The following is a 15,815-nucleotide window of genomic DNA, read 5'->3' as shown; positions in this document are numbered from 1 at the left end:
CTTTTTTTAACTACCTTCTTATCTACTTCTTGCTGCTCTCGCTGGTCGTTATTTATGGTGTTTTTTTTTACAAAACCAAACAAACTGTTCCGATTGCACTGATAAGGCAGCGCTGGCAGATATTGGCGAAAGGTAGAAAGTGCCCGCGAGCCTCTGAAGTCACCTTAAGCTGGGTGTGGGCTTAAGGGTGTTTGGTTTGATTTGCAGTATAAGCTGCCCCTTAGCTGACCACGCGAAGAGGCTGTTAAAAATTATAATAAATGTTTTAAACACCAAATTATAATGCCTTTTTATGGTGCTTGTACCAGTTTATGGGCCTGCAGCTAATTATTTGTTATCGCTCCGTTCATCATTCACAAAACAAGCTTCCCACCGCAAAACAGCTTCTCACCCTACATTGTACGATATTCTAATCAAACACACACATTTGTTTATCAACGCGCTGCTTTCTCAATAATGTAACACCTTCCCCGCGAGCGAGACGCCCAGCCACCATCTATTGCAATGTCAAAGCAGAGCGCGATAGCGTAACTGCTAGAATGGTTGATTTATTGCGACTGCTCAATAGCGACGACTTTGCTCATACAATTGATAATCAATCAACGCACATCGGACAACTGGCTGATTAGCACACACACACACACACACGCACACGCACCCTTCCCTTTACGAAGTCACCGACAGTGTGCCCGCATGCTGCCCGAACACCTTCAGCAGCTCGAACGTCTGCGAGGTAACGCGCGCCAGCTCGGCCGCGGGCAGATCGAACCCTTGCGATCCACCGCCCGTCAGCTCGAGCGTGTACGAGTACGGCACGCCCAGGCTGTACGCGTAGTCGTCCGTCGCCCCGGAAGCCGTGTACAGAATGTCGGCCGAATTGCCCACCTCGTACTCGGGCCCGCCAGCCGCCACCAGTGCATCGCGTGCCCGTTCGCCCAACCGCTGCAGATCGTCCTCGTTCGGGGCGTGCAGGAAATCGTAACCCCACGGCCACAGAATCATCTCGCCGTACGTGTGCACCGCCAGGTACATGCGAATGGCGGCCTTATACTGATCCATCAGTCCGATCAGTGCTTTGGTTTCGTTTTCTGAGGAAGCGGCATGGCCGGCAAAGTTGTTGGTACACTCACTGGTCGTACGATCCCACTGGAAGGGGAAGTTGCGGTTCAGGTCCACGCCGTAGCACAGTACATTGCCCGGTGAACGGTTCTTGCGCCACAGACGGTTCTGCTCGTGGGTGTAGACGTACCCGTCCGGGTTGGCAACCGGCACGATGACGTAGTCCGTGTTGGACAGCTGCTCGGCGTACTGGTCCGAGTGTTCCACAAACTCGTGGATCATGTACATGACCGACATCACGCCGGCCCATTCTCTGGAGTTAAAGATACAACCAAGAAAGAGAGAGTGAAGGGGAAATTGAGCATTTGTTTTGACACTGTTGACAATCTCTCACAGTACCTGGCATGAATACCTCCATCCATAAACACAATCGGACGGGTCTGATCGACTGCACCCCTGGTCGAGATTGTGATGGCCTTGATGGGGCGATCCTCATGCGTACGACCGATCTCCGAGACGCGCACCAGCCCATTGTACGCCACCGCCAGCTCGTCCAGATACTCGTAGATCTCGTCCAGCGTCCAGAAGTGCTCGAAATTAACAGTGGCACGCGAATTCGAGTCACGCCTCAGCCGCCGTCCGTGCTCCACATTACGCCGCTGCTCTCGATTCAGCAACCTGCAAGAAGCGGTCCATTGCAATACACCACCAACAGCAACACCTTCACGATCGCCCGGCGCGCTACTTACTCCTGCACATCTTCCGCCACCAGATCGTACTCGATGTCGTGCTGCTCCAGGAACTCTTCCACCCGCTTGTGGTCCTCCCTGGTCACCATGAGGCGTGCGCTACGGCCCACCTTCGGTGCATCCCAAAAGTCCACCTCAATCTCCTGCCCATTGCGCCACTTGAGCAGCACCGACAGCTGTTCCGCCGTTTCCGGGCGCACGTTGTACAGCTCGAATCTGCCGAAAAACAAATCGAAACCACAACAGAACAGTTAAAGACGACACAAATGTGCTCTCCCCGCCCCAAAAAGCCACTGCACCATGCCACACGCACTCATGATAAGAACCGGCTTTGGCGAATGCCAAGGCCAGCAAACAGCCGGTCACGATTGTTAGCCGCTTCATTGCTTCGCTCATCCACTGCCAAACGACAACTGGATCTGGTGCTCGGGAATCGGTGCCCGTTCGGTTCGGCCCTCATTGGACATTGGCTTATCTCTCGCACAATCATTATCTTACGCGTTCGCTGCTAGCGTCACCGCGTGCCGTCGCGGGTAGAACATAAGTGAAATAAATATATCACAACTGGAGCTCGCTCAATCGCTCGCCAAACGCCGGGTGGTGCTCATTCTCGCTGGCCAAGCCGTAGGATCAATATACGGACGACCCGATGCGTTCGGATGGTTTCGGCCGAACGGGTGGGGTGAGACTCATTTATCTAGATTCAACCTTATCGGACGCATTGTTATTGCTTCTTGATTCGAGTTCGAGTTCGGGGAGGGGTTTTGTGGTTCAGTTTTTATGTTTTTTTTGTTTTGCACGAGCATCGCCTATATACGAGCATCTCTCAGTTTATTTATTGCGATATTTAAATTCGATAGCGATTACGTGTGCGGAATGTGTTTTTAAAGAGCGGCGAGCGGTTCGTGGACCTCCACCCACTGATGTCTCTTATGTGAGTGTCTCTCTCTTGCTTGGTTCTACGGACGCTTGCTAATCTTCAGGCTGCCGGCGTGCACGCCAAACACCTTCATCATCTCGAACGTTTCCGCCGCAATCGGCTCAATCTGGTCCGGCTCAATGATGAAGCCATAGCCACGGTTTCCGCACGACAGCTCCAGCGTGTACGCGTACTGGACACCGTACGCACCGTAGATGAAATCGTCACTACCGGTGGCAAGATACAGCAGACCCGATGCCTGCCCAACGATGTACTCGGGACCGCCAACGTTCTTGACCGCTTCGGCCGCCTCCGTGCCGAGAGCGTGAAGTTCGGCCTCGTTCGGTACGAACTGGAAGGTGAAACCGTACGGGTAGAGGATATATTCGCCGCAGCTGTGCAGCGATAGGTACATCTTGATGCTGCGCGAGAACTGGGACATCAGCAGCATGAGCGCTTGGGTTTCCTTCTCCGAGCCGGGCGTACGGCCAGCGTATCCATCCGTGCAGGACTGTGGAGGTAATACAAAATGTGGTCGGATCAGATTCTTGTTTGGATGTTGAACATTGAAGGCTAACTTACATGCGAAGTGTAGCCCCAGCGGAATGGGAAATTACGGTTCACATCCGTACCAACGCACATCACATTGCCAGCAAAGCGGTTCTTGCGCCACAGACGGTTCTGGAATTTAAAAGCATCATGCAACAGGTTCAAGTAGATCCCCATCTAACCAATACCCATCCCAAACTCACCGTCTCGTACGAGTACACATATCCATCCGGGTTAGCCACCGGCACAATGATCCAATCCGTATTGTACAGCAGATCCTCATTCTTGTCCGCACTCTCCACCAGCTGGTTGATCAGATACAGCGCCGACATGTGCGAGGCCCACTCGCGCGCATGCACACCTGCATCGACCAGCACGACCGGGCGCGTCTGATTGATGCGCCCATCTCTTGAGACCGTAAGCGCCAGTATCGAACGGTTCTCGTACGTCTGCCCGATCTTCAGCACGCGCACCAGGTTCGGGTACTGGCGCTCCATCCGATCCATATAGCGATAGATCTCGTCCAGCGTCCAAAAGTGCTCGAAATCGATCGCATCCTCATCGACTTCGCCCTGGGTGCTGTTCGGCTTCTGCGGGACCTTCTGGGGCCGGCGACGCTTGCTCAGGATGTGCAGGTTGCGCTTTTCCTGCTCGTGCTCGAGCAGTGACTGTACGTTCTCCTCTACCAGCTCCGATTCGAGCTGCACATCGTCCAACATGGCCTCGAAGTATTCCTGCAGATCGGGCTGCACCATCACGGTGACGCTGTCGTTCAGTGTGCCGTAGCTCCAGAAGTCGAGCTTCCCGTCGGCGTACCAGTTGTGCAGCTCTTCCGCCTGTTCGTCATCCTCGACGTACAGTGAGTAGAGCTTGTAGCTGTTAGGAGGGATTGTGAATTGATGAAATAGAACAATCCTTCTATTGTACCGCATACCTACTTTTCGAACTTTTGCTGCTCCGCCCGGCAAACGGTGCCGACGGTGAACAGAAACACCACCACCGCGAGTAACTTCATTGTGGCAGCGGGAGTTGCAGGAGTCTGACTGACACGGTTCCAGCGCAACCCACAGCCATATAAACTGGATGCGGTTCTTGCACACAGACAACATCTCACGCTGACTTCAAAACCTGATCACCAATTTCACTAATTGGAAGGGAGGCGTCGTGATAGTATCAGGAACTGGGTGGCGCACGCGTGCGCCCGATTGTATCGATAGCAGTATATTAAATAATAGATAACTAACTGTTACAATTACCATAACGCTAATGAGCTCTGTAGCAGTGCATGTCATCTCTTTCTCTCTCTCTCTCTTTCTCTTGATCGAGATGTAACCGTCTTCCAAGAAATAAGAACATCTCAAACATGCAGTTACAGTTTTTTTTTTGTAAAAAAAACCTTTAATTATACTAAAATTGTCCCCAACGCTTACGCATTGTTCGCCATGGTGCGATAGATCTGGAAGGTTTGGGTCGCCACAGCCATAATTTCCGTGGCAGGCAGATCGAACCCATTGCGGCCACCGCCCGTCAGCTCGAGCGTGTACGCGTACCGCGCGCCGATCACACCGGCCACATAATCATCGCTGCAACCGTTGGCCGTGTACAGAATTTCCGCACTGTTGCCCACCACGTACCGGGGGCCACCGACGGCCGTGATTGCATCGCGCGCCTGCTCACCCAGCGCAATGTGGGCGGCCTGGTTAGCGACCGGCACGAACGGCCACGAGTGTCCGTACGGGTACAGGATCATATCGCCGTACGTGTGCACCGCCAGATAGACCGCAATGTTCGATCCGTACTGCTTCAGCACCCGATCGAGGGCTTGCGTTTCCAGCTCGGAGAAGGCGGTCGTTCCGGCGTACGAGTCGGAGCAGGCCTGCAAGATCAGTACGGAAAAGAAGTCATGATTCAGTTCAGTGCGAAGCAAGAGGAGTCACAGAAGCACTCACATTGCTGCTAAACACCCAGAGATAGTCCCAGTTGCGATTCAGATCAATACCGGTACAGAGGATCGTGGCCGGGAAGCGGTTCTTGCGCCACATGCGGTTGTCGGTGTGCGAGAACTCGTACCCATCCGGGTTGGCGACGGGAATGATCACCCAGTCCTTGTTCAGCATATCGGCGTAGCTGCTCGAATGTTCCACCAGCTCGTGGATCAAGTAGAGCACCGACATTACACCGGCCCATTCACTGGAAAGAAAATAAGAGAAAAGATCATTCAAAACCCCTTTTCTGGGTGCAAGGTCTTCAAGGTCTTACCGTGCATGGATACCACCGTCGATGAAGACAACCGGCTTCGATCCAGCCACACCATTATTGGTTGAGATCGTGATCGACTTGATCGGACGGCCCTCGTGAGTGGTGCCAATCGTGGCGACGCGCACCAGATTTGGGTACGTCTGGGCAAGCTCGTCCAGGTACGCGTTAACCTCCGCATTCGTCCAGAAGTGTTCGAAATCGACCGTAGCTCGACCGGATGCAGCCTTGCGACGGCGGTACTCCTGATCGTACTTGCGCTCTGCCTCGATCGTGCTGTATTTTGAAGAACGAAACCCATCTTAATGTCAACCGAATTCCTAGTATCATCACCAGCAACAGCACACTTACGCTTCCACATCCTCAATGATGCGCTCGTAGCTGAACGCGTTCAGGTTCAGGAACCGCTCGAACGCTTCCTGCAGGCTCGGATGGATCATCACACGGTAGCCGGCACGGTCCCAGAAATCGACCCCGCGCACATCCTGCCAGCGCTTCAGCACGTTGTGCTTCTCCACCGTGTCCACGCGGATGCTGTAGACTTTGTAGCTGGAATTGGATTGATTTTTCACGCATCAATTTTCGGCTCTTTTCGGACACACTCTGGTCTGGTGAAAGAACACTCACTCTCGGTAGGACACCTGTTCGGCGAAGGCGCTCTGGCCAAACACGGCCAGCGCTAGGAGCACAACCACGGCAGCACAGTACTTCATTTTTAGCTAATCCTGCAACAGTGACCCGTACAGAGATGAAGGCGACTAACCAGTGGCGGTACAATTTATACCTTTCTTCCTGCTATCGAGCTGAAGGCAGTTAATCTCATCCCATAAAAAATAAACCGGGACGGCTATGACGCGCGAATAAAAGCCAAAATTTCCAACCCCCAGTGTGTAATGATGTGCGGCTTAATGATTTCACGACTTTGAACGCACGCGAAACTCTTGTCATTGCGATATTGCGTTTGATTGAATCACGTACGATTAGATAACGAATGTCTGCAGAACACACAGACTGCGTGTTGTCCGTGGACAGCTTTGCTTAATCTACTAACCGGAATCGATTACTAGAATTGGATGAACAGTAAACCAAACCCTGGAGAATTGAGGTCCTCAGTATTTATTGAGTGACGATGACAAACATTGACTGGTACACGCCTATCGTGAATGGCTTGATCTTATCTAGTTCGAGAGCGATATGATCTATCTAAAGATATGCATACTGTCTGAGAAGGGGAAACCTTGGTTCATGCATGGAAATTCAAAGAATTAGCACATGAGATTGTCGTACGAAACATTTACGAAAGCGCAACAGGCTTAAACAAAACACAAACTCTCATTAATCCCCTTTTAGATATGCTTTGGCTAATGTGCTTGATTGGATTTTGTTTTCAAACCCATTCCGTACCTCATCGTGATTATTTACTTTTCCCCCACCTGCCTTAACCAACACTCCATAATTGCTCCAATTTCTTAAGTACGCTTATCGCACTGCCCTATCAACAGCTGATTCTATGCTCGGCGATAACCGAACCAAGATGCAGGTGTAGATCGCAGCACACTGATACGGATGGCGCTTGTCATCGATAACAGGTACATGTGTGAAAACGTACAACTTATGGGCCACACCGGGTGTTTGGAGAATGGAAATAACAGACAGGGTCTGGCTCGCGACTTGCTCACGACGGGTTCAGGATGTGAGGCGCAAAAAAATGAGGCAAATGATGGTAAGCAAATTCTACGAACTGGGTCGAGAGTTTCGGTGTGATACTGATAGCAGCACAGTGAGGTGATCATTCTAATGAACTTTTCTTCATTTGATAGAACAGAGAAGTAGAATGAAGAAGTGCGTAATAAAAATGCATAAACTCCTCTTTATGATAACATGCTTACCACTGTTGACTGGGTTGATTTGGATGAGATCGTGCACGTCTTACTAATTTAATAATTAGCTAATTAACTAATCGCTAGAAATGTAGCTCTAAATGCTATCTTTCAAATGTTTGAAGATATTTAATGCAAGTTTTATATTTAATTTAACAATCATCACTAAAACAGATTTTTTCAACGATAGGGTGAGAAATAGAGAGATAGAACGAGATAGAGAAAGAGAGAGATAGAGAAAGAGAGAGAGAGAAAGAGATAAAGAGAGAAAGAGAAAGAAATAGAGAGAGAGAATGAGAGAGAGAAAAAGATAAAAAGCGACAATTCATAACACTAGTTTCACAAGAAAAAGGAAAATACAGTGAACCCTCTCTTATTTGAGAGGCGATGGGACTGTCGAATAAGAGGGGTTTTCAAATTACAGAGGTGGAAAGTGAATGAAAGGTCCATCCAAACAAGAAAGAGACAGAACATTTAGTATGCAGCCTTAACTGTTGCTATAGGAAACTGCGAACAGGATTGCCAATTTGAGCATACATCATTCAATAACCATGACAACACCATACTCAAATAAGAGGGACACAGATTTCAGAGGTTTTCCAAATTAGAGGAACAAAAATGTACTGGAAATCAAGGGACTGTGCAAAATGTTCAAATAAGAGAGGTTTTTCAAATTAGAGAGGTGTCAAATAAGAGAGGGTTCACTGTAGTGTCTTAAGAAACCGAACCTTCACGACCATCCGCCATCCGACCGAAGCCAGAGGTGTCAAACTTACAGCCCCCAATTCCTAGAGCAAAAATAAATTGCGCCATTCTGCTTCAATGCGGCATTCGAAAATTGAATATTTTTTCTATAACTATCAAAGCCAATATAACTGTTGTGAATACTGTAGTGAATAAGCAATAATAATAGATTCTGTAAAAACAAGTTTTGTAGACTCAAACCTTATTTTGTTAAAGCGTTATTAAGTAAAAATCGTACCATGCATACGTTTATTTTAATGTATCTTAGAACGTTTTGATTAAAAAAACAAGTAAAACAATTGAATAGCAATTAAAATAGATACAACGGAGATTAAATACGTTTTCCGTTGCCGCTAAATTTTGACTCTAACTCACTTATTTTTGTCTCGAAGGCACCAATTTTTGACAGCGTTTCACGATTTTTGCCTCGAAGGCATCAATTTTTGACAGAGCGCATCAATTTTTGCCTCGAAGGCAACAATTTTTGACTGTGAGTCAATCGCTTTATTTACAAAATTTTATGTAATTTCTGAAACTGTGTGTTCTGAAATGATTGAAATTAAGTTAAATAGTGAATAATTTTATTGATACAATTTAAAATAAAACAATTGTTTTGCCAATTTTGGCAGTTTCAATGGAGTGAAAAAAATTGGCACGTATTTTCAGCTGTAAACAAAAGCTTTAGAAATTCTAAAATTTCATCATTTTTTCTCAAGAAACAATCAATTTACACAGTTTTTGTATTTTTTATGAGGAATAACAATTGTTAAAAATCTGATTAAATACCTTGTAAAATTGTCATTATTCCTACAAGAGTCAAAAATTGATGACTTACAGACAAAAATAGGTGCGTTAGAGTCAAAAATTGATGCGCACTGTCAAAAATTGATGCCTTAGAGCAGGTATGTCAAACTGGCGGCCCGAGGGCCGCATGCGGCCCGCGTCGATTCTGAATGCGGCCCGCGAGAATATTTTGAGAATTGCTAAAAGCACTGCAAACCATAAATCTGTTATTACTATTTGTCAAAGTGTATTAAATTTTCCAGAGAAGAACAATCCTTTTGTTGGTATATTTTTCGAAATTAACATCAATGTACCCATAACATCTCATAAACTTATTCTACACAATCGTACATATCAATCGAGACCCTTAAGAATCATTCAATTGAATGCAAGCTCAGTCGTATTATGTTTCGATTAAATCCTGACTATCAGCAAAATTTTGTGCACACTCAATTGCACATTCTGTATGGAAAAATAGATTTGCGTCAACTGTCTACAAACGAAAAAGGAATGAAAATAACTTGATACACACACTAGGAAACTTCGCAAGAACTAGTGATTGATTTCAGAATCGCATCCACGGCTCAAAACCATTTCCGATCTTAGCTATTCCGACGTCGAATCTGACCAAATCAAACCAACAGTTCCGTTCGGTGCCGTCCGAAGCCTATAGAGCCGTTAGGAGCCATTCGGAACCGTTGGAGTCATCGGTTGTCCCACCGAATTTGACAATCTCCATGCCCCCGACTGCCGAGTAAAGGATTCATTCGGTTCCGAATTTTTTCCAACCTTAGAATGTTACATCATTGATGTTCGATTGGAGCCACTGTTTTTGGTCATAATCATGCCACCATAAATGTTAATAAAAGTGATTGTAGCCAAGTTGCAATTATTTGTACCCCGCATTCTGCAAGACGAATTAATGTACTTTCCAACCTCTCCAAAAATTAAAACAAAAATTATATGATTACGCTTAAGCCTAAGGGATTTAGATCAAGGATAAAAACAATCGAAATGCCGAAGCCTTGCAATACAAAGCTAATTAATAGATAAGCTCACACAGTCCTCAATTCCTCAATTCGTGAATCATCTCCCTTCAAGTGTCAAAAACAGATTTGCCGATCTGTATGGGATCACACTCCACGAATCTTTGTCAGATAAAATTCTTCTTCTTCTTCTTTGGCTCAACAACCGATGTCGGTCAAGGCCTGTCTGTACCCACTAGTGAAGTGAGCTTGGGCTTTCAGTGACTTATTGTTACCATAGCAGGATAGTCAGTCCTACGTATGGGGGCACGGTCTATTCGGGGCTTGAACCCATGACGGGCATGTTGTTAAGTCGATCGAGTTGACGACTGTACCACCAGACCGGCAATAAAAAAGATAAAAGATAAAAGCAAGATAAATTTATCGTTATTAAAAAAAAATTATTCCTCAAATACGAATATATATTGTTATAAGAAATGAATATGCCACCAGAACACTTGGAACTTGGAAATTAGCGAAAAATAATGTATAAACACGAGTTATTACAATTTTTTCCTTGATCTGTCAAAAAATTACAAGTGTAAACAGTTTAAAATTAGGCTTATCTCGGGTGAAATCATCTAATCTACAAGAACTGCAAAAAATAGGAATGACAGCGAACAGAACGGAACTTCCTACGACACACTAAAAACGATAGAAAGCCCTCGTGTACGATAAAAGCAACAATTTTGAAAAATAAAGCTGTTTACACATGCAAATATTTTTGTTATTCATTCAGCGATGGATAGTTTGGATTGCATGAAAAAGATTCACCACAGGCTGCTAGACTTCCGCTACTTCAGTGAAAAAGTGTGTTTGACAGATATTTGCTAGCACAACTGCCGTAAGAGAACGCAAGTAATGAAAAATATCCTATTTTAATAATGACATTGAAAGTACAATAAACATTTTTTCTAATATAAAAAAGAGCACATATAAAAATAACATCGTGAATTTGTACATCACAAACGATTCCAGATAAGAGGCGAGTAGTACAAAAAATCAATTAGATTAAAAATAAAAATCTAAATAGTACTTTACATAACTATTGGGTATTTTTTTCCATTCTCCATTTTGCGGCCCGCGAATCACTGAAAATTTGTACTTGCGGCCCTCTGATGAAATGAGTTTGACACAGCTGCCTTAGAGGCAAAAATTCATGCGCACTGTAAAAAATTGATGCCTTAGAGCCAAAATTTGGTGGCAACGACTGTATTACATTTCACAAACGATTCCTAGCTTTCGATGAGGCAGCGTTGAGGATCAGCATTTTCATTTCACGATTCCTATCGTACACATTGCTGTTCACAATCAATACCTATACAAACAGATTGGATATCAAAACGGTTCAGTTGTTACTGAGAAATCGCCATTATCTGGATAAAGACACATCTACTAAATTTATTAAACTAGTACAATTTTCATCGGTGGTCTCTTCTCTTTGGGCCGGTCTGGTGGTACACCCATCGTCAACTCGTACGACGTAACAACATGCCCGTCATGGATTCAAGTCCCAAATAGACCGTGCCCCCATACGTAGGACTGACTATCCTGCTATGGTAACAATAAGTCGCTGAAAGTCAAGCTCACTTCACTAGTGGGTACTGGCAGGCCTTGACCGACAGCGGTTGTTGTGCCAAAGAAGAAGAAGAAGATTTCTCTTCTAAAAGTCTATTCTTCAATGGTTTAAATAACCATGTTAGACATTATTAAAAACTGTTATATCTAAGGCAGATCGAGATCCTATCACGTGTACTATATCTAATTAGTTGGCACCAAAAAAATTGAAATTTTAAAGAAATCGCCCATTAACCCATCAACAAATGGAGAAGCTTCTGTTGAAATAAGTTTATTCAATTAAACTAAAAAAGGTTTAAAAGTGTTAACTGTTTATAATGTAACTGTAATTCCCAGCATGCAATGGAAATAAATGCTTTCGAATCAATTTTCATACATCGTACACATTGCCCTGCGTAGTACACAATGAGTTTGACATCGCTGCTTTAAGCAAGCAAAGAGTGAACACGGTCCTTCACTCTCTATGCACTCTATTTTAAGAGCTTTTGTCACAAACAACATGCCACTCCTTGCGCCAACGAGCTGTTTACTTGCTTAACCTACTATGCCGCTCTCTGCTAAGATTACGATCGCTTGCGATTGGCAATGAAGCCTGATTAATCCATGATTAATTTACACCAGCGTCGGGCTGTCTGGTCTGTCACTATCAACACTTCTGTTTGTTTTGTCTCAGAAGACAACCTGTGAAAGCATTCCATTCGTATCCCTTTACAAGAGAAGTTTGAATACACTAACCAGTCAGCAGAAGACTTCGCTATCACAAAAAACTATGCACCGACAATCTCAAAATAAGTCTGGTATAAGACGTGTTTGTAAATTCCCAGACCCTCTTGAAAAGACATTTTCCAAGTCATCGCAAGAATCGTGTTCATTGTTACAACCCATTCGCTCCAGCACAAGACTCTCGAGACGTGCAATTTCCTGCTAATCGGATCGGATGTAAATAGAAGAAATCCCACCCACTTCAAGGCAAGTGAAGTGACTGATTAACCTGTAGTAAACCTGTAAAAGGTTTGCCTCGTTTGGCACGTTTACGTACGTTCACGGTACACGAAGCATAAAGCTGTAAAAGCTTATCATCCTGCAGATATGTGAAGTGTGCCAGACTTCCACTCGAGCAGCGGTAGCAAAAGCGGTAAACAAATAGAACAAGCTCAGTAGATAACAAAAAGCCAGCTCTATCTACCTCGAAGCTTTCCTATTTTTGTACGCCAATGCACGTGTCGGATAAGTCGATGGAGACGCCTAATGTCTCTTCGTATTACAGTAAACTGTCATCGACTTATTATAACGACTTTGGTCACAGATCTCTAACCCCACCCAGCAGTGAAAGTAACACACACACCCACACCGCTCACATCAATAACAACAACCCCTTTCCGTCATCAAGGCCTACTCTTCAAGTTGTACTTGAAACGATACACGAACGCACAGCTGGATGCTACCGAAAACGGTTGCCCGCCACCTGTCGATCGACGCGTGCAACCATCTCAGTCACTCATTGGGAGGGCCGCTCCAGTGCGCTTTTTTAAACCTCGCCTACTACCTTTCATACTACCCTAAAGCCCGCTCCCAGTAGTGGTGACGGTGCTACCAAACAAGTGGCACACCAAAGTGGCCGCATTGCAAATCGCTTATCGGCAAATACCATCGGCAAACAGTTCCAACTCCCAAGGGGAGGTAGCAGGCCTCAGTTTTTAAAGTGGTCCCCGAATCGATTAGCCTTTCATTATAAAACGAAGCGCTCGACACGGACGATGCAGCCAGTCGGCATTCGGTGGTCATTCTGAGAAGGTGCAGTGTCGTGTTCTGCTTATTTCTCCCAAGATACATACAGCATGCGGTTTCCAGTGCTGGTGGCGGTTTCGCTCGCGGTAATTGGAGGTACCGCTGGCCGCCAATCGTACAGTGGGTGAGTCGCGCTGAATAATTGAAAGATTGCCGCTCAGGTTCAATCGATCGATGGTTGCTTCGATGTTATGGTTATGGGGAGGTGTCGTTTACCTTTCGCCTACAGCCGAGCGACTGTGCATTCCCCTTTTTTGATAACGTGTGGTGCCTGGTGGAAATGGGCACATCGATCGATTGCGGTGATAAGCTCTTACGAAACGTAAACTAACTTCTGGCTTCTCTCGCAAACACCCGCAGCTACAAGCTCTACTCTGTGGAGCAGAACAACCAGCAGCAGGTGGACTTCCTGCGCGAGCTGCAACAGTCCGCCCAGGATCTTGACTTCTGGAAGCTTGATCGTTTGGTTGGTTCCGAGGCACGGGTGCTGGTGCCTCCGGCACAATTGAACTACTTCCGTCAGCTGCTGAAGGCCCAGAAGTTGCGCCACCGGGAACTGATTCACGATTTCGAACGGTTAGTAGCCCTATGATTCAGTTCCAATGGAAAGATCCCAACAATTAACTCAATGTTTCTCTATCCTCCAGTGTGCAAGATGATCATCTGTACGGTACCAAACGGGTGACTCCTTCGCAGGGTCTTCCCCTCAACAAGTACCTGCGGTACAATGAAATGATCGACTACATCAACACACTCGCGAAGAAGTACTCCAGCTTTGTAACCGTTGCCGAAATTGGCAAATCCTACGAAGGACGCCCAATCCCGGCCGTCACCATCCAGTCCCCGTCGCTCTACAAATCGCACCCGAACAGCTCCAAACCGGTCGTGTTCGTTGATGCTGGCATTCATGCGCGTGAATGGGCCGCACCTGCCATGGCGATGTATCTGATCAGCGAGCTGGTGGAGAATGCCGCCCAGCATCAGGATCTACTAGCCGGGCTTACCTGGACGATCGTGCCAATTGCCAATCCGGACGGGTACGAGTACAGTCACGAGCGGGAACGCCTGTGGCGCAAAACACGCCGTCCGGCCGGACGTAACTGTGTCGGCGTCGATGGTAACCGCAACTACGACTTCCACTGGGCGGAGGTCGGTGCCTCGAATCAGCCCTGCTCCGACACATACCACGGGGAGCAGTCGTTCTCTGAACCGGAGACACGCGCCATCCGGGACGAGCTGCTGAGGTTGAAGGGACGCTGCAAGTTCTACCTGTCGCTGCACACGTACGGTCAGTACCTGCTGTACCCGTGGGGATGGACGTCGGAGTTGCCGGAGGACTGGGAGAAGGTTGATGCCGTTGCGCAGGCTGGAGCACGTGCGATTGAGCAAGCGACCGGGTCGACCTATACGGTCGGTAGCTCCACCAATGTGCTGTATGCGGCCGCTGGGGGCAGTGATGATTACGCGTATGCCGTCGCCGATGTGCCGATTTCGATGACGATGGAACTGCCGGGCGGTGGTTCGCAGGGCTTCAATCCACCGCCGACGCGCATCGAAGAGATCGTGAAGGAAACGTTCGTGGGCGTGCGAGCGATGGCGTTGGAGGTGGCGCGAAACTACAGCTGAACGGGTGTGCGCGGCGCACAGAGTAGCTGTTATTATTTATCTGTTTCTACCCGGGCTCGGGTGCAATAAAATGATTAGTCCGTTAAATCCGGCTTGTTGGTAGGATGATTAAGTGCTGCCGAAAATGTGGGGCCCCAGTAACCTGGATTTTCGGCGTGCTGGAGTTGTTGGATCAATGTCAACCCGTTGATGGGTGCGCTTTGGAGGGGGGAAGGTGGTCCACACCGTTATAAAGGCGAATCTTAATGACTCGTGTTGGAGGGAAAACTTTTACCTCCAAAGTGGAGCATTAACAGGCCTTAGCTTGGACAGCTCTATCCCTTTCCCGAAGGAAGTAATCGATTTAATCGAACGTGCAGAAGTAACAGACGACGAACCCCCTCGGAATGGTGTGGTGTGGCGATTGCTAGCCTTTGATTACATCGCCAGCCAGTCGTTCCGAGCTCACTGTAGTCGTCAATGAAACTTCCCCCTTTCCTAGTTGTAACAGAGTAAATGGCGTTCCCCCCACACTCTCTCTCTCTTCCACAGGTCCACAAGTCAAACAATGAACCCTTCCGGAAGTGGGGTTGGCAAATCGATCGACCGTCCCGAACCGGGGTAGTGCTGGAATGCCTTCCAGAACCCCATGGACCGTGTTTGCAGCCCTCGCCCGTACACTCACATTTCCATTTTTCATTGATAACTAACGCTCCAGCAGGTTCGGTTCGCACTAACGACCTCTAGCACCAAACGGCACGCGCATAACTGAAAGCATAGCCGCAGAAAAGGAAGGGTTTTGATTGCCGTTTGCCGTGTGTGTGTGGGGCGGCTTTCGTGCTATTTACCTTTATCTGCTTTGACAATGCTTGCGCCACTG

The 15,815-nt window shown here is 47.1% G+C and overlaps 3 protein-coding genes across 3 annotated transcripts; 1 reads left to right on the top strand and 2 right to left on the bottom strand.

Annotated features, from left to right (window-relative positions):
- Positions 1 to 666: 666 nt before the first annotated feature.
- On the bottom strand, positions 667 to 4,331 carry LOC5667130 (uncharacterized). The gene is made up of 9 exons (XM_001688773.2): positions 4,215 to 4,331; positions 3,480 to 4,152; positions 3,310 to 3,408; positions 2,772 to 3,238; positions 2,626 to 2,633; positions 2,122 to 2,263; positions 1,809 to 2,024; positions 1,459 to 1,737; positions 667 to 1,372 (listed from the first exon to the last, which is right to left on the bottom strand). The coding sequence occupies exons 1-9, from the start codon at positions 4,289 to 4,291 to the stop codon at positions 667 to 669; spliced, it is 2,667 nt and encodes an 888-aa protein (XP_001688825.2). The 5' UTR covers positions 4,292 to 4,331.
- Positions 4,332 to 4,640: 309 nt separating this feature from the next.
- LOC5667132 (carboxypeptidase B) lies at positions 4,641 to 6,308 on the bottom strand. The gene is made up of 5 exons (XM_001688772.2): positions 6,160 to 6,308; positions 5,884 to 6,081; positions 5,536 to 5,808; positions 5,226 to 5,466; positions 4,641 to 5,152 (listed from the first exon to the last, which is right to left on the bottom strand). The coding sequence occupies exons 1-5, from the start codon at positions 6,243 to 6,245 to the stop codon at positions 4,703 to 4,705; spliced, it is 1,248 nt and encodes a 415-aa protein (XP_001688824.1). The 5' UTR covers positions 6,246 to 6,308; the 3' UTR covers positions 4,641 to 4,702.
- A 6,624-nt stretch (positions 6,309 to 12,932) lies between these two features.
- LOC1276869 (carboxypeptidase B1) lies at positions 12,933 to 15,043 on the top strand. Its single transcript, XM_316270.5, has 3 exons — positions 12,933 to 13,454; positions 13,691 to 13,906; positions 13,978 to 15,043. The coding sequence occupies exons 1-3, from the start codon at positions 13,381 to 13,383 to the stop codon at positions 14,954 to 14,956; spliced, it is 1,269 nt and encodes a 422-aa protein (XP_316270.5). The 5' UTR covers positions 12,933 to 13,380; the 3' UTR covers positions 14,957 to 15,043.
- Positions 15,044 to 15,815: the final 772 nt, after the last annotated feature.

Source organism: Anopheles gambiae, chromosome 2 (assembly GCF_943734735.2).
Source record: "Anopheles gambiae chromosome 2, idAnoGambNW_F1_1, whole genome shotgun sequence".
NCBI classification, from domain to species: domain Eukaryota; kingdom Metazoa; phylum Arthropoda; class Insecta; order Diptera; family Culicidae; genus Anopheles; species Anopheles gambiae.
Note: the sequence above shows the minus strand (reverse complement) of the source record. Positions and strands in the feature narration are given on the sequence as shown.